We start from the raw sequence: 3,539 nt of genomic DNA, 5'->3' as shown, positions 1-3,539 counted from the left end.
AGTTAGGACTGTCCCTGGCGCCTGATTAAGATATTTAATTCCAACTGTTGGGGATTTTCCCTCCGCACCCTACTAGAATATTAATTTTTATTTATGATAAATGTTAATACATTTTAATTAATTTTTAAGTCTAATTTCAGTTGATCCTGAAGTGCCTTTTGTCCCCAGCCCGCTGTAAGCCTTCAGGAAAGGTTGCAACTTAAAATGATGTAACTTTTGCTAAAAACAAACAAAAAACCCAAACTAAACGGTACCACCTCACAGGGAACTTGGCAGGGAAGGAACGGAGGTTTTCGTTGTTGTTGTCGCTCCTCAGGCATTTCAGTAGTTGCCTATCACCCTGGGGGCGGGGCCGCGTGTAGACCCGATGGACCCGGGTGAGGCCGCCATTTTGGACTCTTCCCCAAGGAGCTTCAGCTGGCTTTTCGCGCTGCCGCCGCCGCTGTCTGCGGCCTTCCTGGGCAGAATGAATGTGATAGACCATGTGCGAGACATGGCGGCCGCGGGGCTGCACTCCAACGTGCGGCTCCTCAGCAGCTTGTTACTTACAATGAGTAATAACAACCCGTGAGTTGAGGCTGGGAGCGGCCTGGGGCTCGGGAGAAAGCGGCGCCGGTTTGGGAGCGGGGAATGTCGGGGCCTGGGCATTGGCGGGAAGGAGCGGATGCGGGCTCCCGGCTGAGGTTCCGAGGTCAGCAAGGGCCTCGTCGGGCGCAGCAGACTTAGGAAAGCAAGTTGAGTTCGCCGGGTCCCCGCGTTGTACACGGCGCTGGGACGCGCTCCCTGCGGGAGATGCGGCGAGCGGCTGCTTGGAGAAATGAAGGCGGAGGCTCTGAGAATGACCCTGGCTAAGATTTCCAGAAAGTTGGGAGCAGAGGGTTCGCTAAGGCACTGTCGCCGGTCATAGCGGCAGTCACATCTCTGGGCTGACTCCTCTCTTCCCGAAGAACGTTTTCTCTGTCGCCCAGGCTCAAAGAAGCCTTGTCCCCTGGCGCTTGATTAAGATACTTAGTTCTTAGTTTTACGTCCTCGTCCCACGTCTGAGGTTGATTTTTCTTTCCCCTTGAGTGTTATCAGTAGCGTTTGCTTTCTCGTTCCCGCAAACACCTGAAGACGGGAGTCTTCCTGGGTGGGTGGGAGTGGCGCGTTTTTAAGGACCCGCAGTGACCCTTTGACGTTTTCTGATAGACCATAGGATTGCAAAGAGTCGGACACGAGTAAAGCGACTTAGCACACGTTGCGGATGAAGCGGTGGTTTATTTCTTGCCCCTTTAAATTTCTTCGTTGTGTTTAAATGAAAATTTCTTCCCACGGCCTGTGAAGCCAAAGAGCTCTCTCCCACTCAGTGTCACCTATTCTGCTCTCTGTACTCGCTTCCCTGGTTATGCTCTTCTGTTACTTGAACACCCCAAGGTCGTTCTCAGCTCAGGGTTTTTGCATTTACCATTCTGCTTGGAGTCCAACTCAGAGCTCCCTCCTTTAGGTTTCAACTCAGATATCCTTCCTAGAGAACTCTTGTTTGGCCATCAGAATTGTCCCTGGCCCTCAGCATTCTGTCCCTTTACCCTGTTATATATTATACATCACTTTTTGTTTGTTTGAGATATCTTTGACTTACTAGTCTGAGATGTGCAACATGATTTGTTTATTTGTATATACTGTGAAATGATCACGATAGTAAGTCTAGCTAACATCTAACAACCCCACATAGTTACAGAAAAATATTTTTCTTGTGATGGGAACTTTTCTATATTCTTTTTTCTGTATTCTTCTTCTTAACACCTAATGAAGTCTGCAGCGTGCCTGTTGATATGCAAAGGAAAGTGCGTGCAACCTCAGAAAGTTGAAACATGGTGTTCAAGTTCACACATCTAGTAAGTGGAGGAGCCACAATGTCTGGATTTTGGTCCTTCTGACTTTAAAGTCTCATTCTGACCCTCCGTAGTCTACTGTGTCAAGTGGCATTACAGTCTACTCAGTGTGGACCCATTTGCAATTGGGCTGCTCTGGAAGCTGTCTGGGCCACTTAACTGTGTTGCAGCTGTTTTTCCCTGTTTCATTCCCACTAGTGTGCTTTTAGACCTCACTATGTGAGGCCCATCATTTTACCACCGTCCACTTAGTGTTGACAGTGAGGAGCCCTGGTCTCTGTCAGCCTACTTTGTTTATTCTGGAGCTTTTCACCTGGTTCTTAGTGATCTGTCAAAGTATACAGTGTCTGCCATTGGGAATTTATACACTGGTCAGTCATTATTCTTGGTTTTTCAGATGTTACAGGATAATTAGGAGGTTGGTCTTCTGATTAGATTTAGCCCATTCTTCTTTATATTAGGCTGAACTGGCAGTTTCCTTTCTACTTTCAGGAGGTGTTTAAATTCTGACCTTTATCATTTCTATTTTAAAGTTTATTACTTAATCTCCAGTATATACCATTAAAAAAAAAAAAAGGCAGTACTGAAGGGGTATGCAGATAAGTGTCTGCTTAGGAGTCTTGAACTTCACCCCACTTTTTCCCTTCTCTGGAGGCAACAAATTAAGTTTTTCATGTATCATTTCAGAAATAACTTGTGGATGCAGTAAGTAGGCATGTAAGTTACAATATATAAACATCTGAATGCTTTCTCTGAGGGTAATATCAAATCAGCTGTTTTCTTTCATATCTTCAGTTCAGTTCAGTCGCTCAGTCCTGTCCGACTCTGCAACCCCATGAATCACAGCACGCCAGGCCTCCTTGTCCATCACCAACTCCCGGAGTTCACTCAAGCTCATGTCCATCAAGTCGGTGATGCCATCCAGCCATCTCATCCTCTGTCGTCCCCTTCTCCTGCCCCCAATCCCTCCCAGCATCAGGGTCTTTTCCAATGAGTCAGTTCTTCACATGAGGTGGCGAAAGTATTGGAGTTTCAGCTTTAGCATCAGTCCTTCCAGTGAACACCCAGGACTGATCTCCTTAAGGATGGACTTGTTGCATTTCCTTGCAGTCCAAGGGACTCTCAAGAGTCTCTCCAACACCACAGTTCAAAAGCATCAATTCTTCGGTGCTCATCTTTCTTCACAGTCCAACTCTCACATCCATACACGACCACTGGAAAAACCATAGCCTTGACTAGAGGGACCTTTGTTGGCAAAGTAATATCTCTGCTTTTGAATATGCTACCTAGGTTGGTCATAACTTTCCTTCCAAGGAGCAAGCGTCTTTTAACTTCATGGCTGCAATCACCATCTGCAGTGATTTGGGAGCCCCCAGAAATAAAGTCTGACACAGTTTCCACTGTTTCCCCGTCTATTTGCCGTGAAGTGATGGGACCAGATGCCATGATCTTAGTTTCTGAATGTTGAGCTTTAAGCCAACTTTTCCACTCTCCACTTTCACTTTCATCAAGAGACTTTTTAGTTCCTGTTCACTTTCTGTCATAAGGGTTGTATCATCTGCATATCTGAGGTTATTGATATTTCTCCCGGCAATCTTGATTCCAGCTTGTGCTTCTTCCAGCCCAGCGTTTCTCATGATGTACTCTGCATAGAAGTTAAATAAGCAG

General features: G+C 46.3%; 1 protein-coding gene across 2 annotated transcripts in view; it reads left to right on the top strand.

Annotated features, from left to right (window-relative positions):
• Positions 1–367: 367 nt before the first annotated feature.
• The window catches only part of ANAPC7 (anaphase promoting complex subunit 7), a 20,710-nt gene continuing 17,538 nt past the window's right edge, over positions 368–3,539 (top strand). The window contains exon 1 of one of the 2 annotated variants that reach the window (XM_010841358.1): positions 368–567. In XM_010841358.1, coding sequence (XP_010839660.1) covers positions 368–567 — 200 coding nt within the window. The remainder of the gene's footprint in view (positions 568–3,539) is intronic. The other variant, XM_010841359.1, reaches the window with a different exon arrangement.

Source organism: Bison bison, unplaced genomic scaffold, assembly GCF_000754665.1.
Source record: "Bison bison bison isolate TAMUID 2011002044 unplaced genomic scaffold, Bison_UMD1.0 scf7180017864160, whole genome shotgun sequence".
Classification (NCBI taxonomy): Eukaryota; Metazoa; Chordata; class Mammalia; order Artiodactyla; family Bovidae; genus Bison; species Bison bison.
This window is presented reverse-complemented; position numbering and strand designations above follow the sequence as displayed.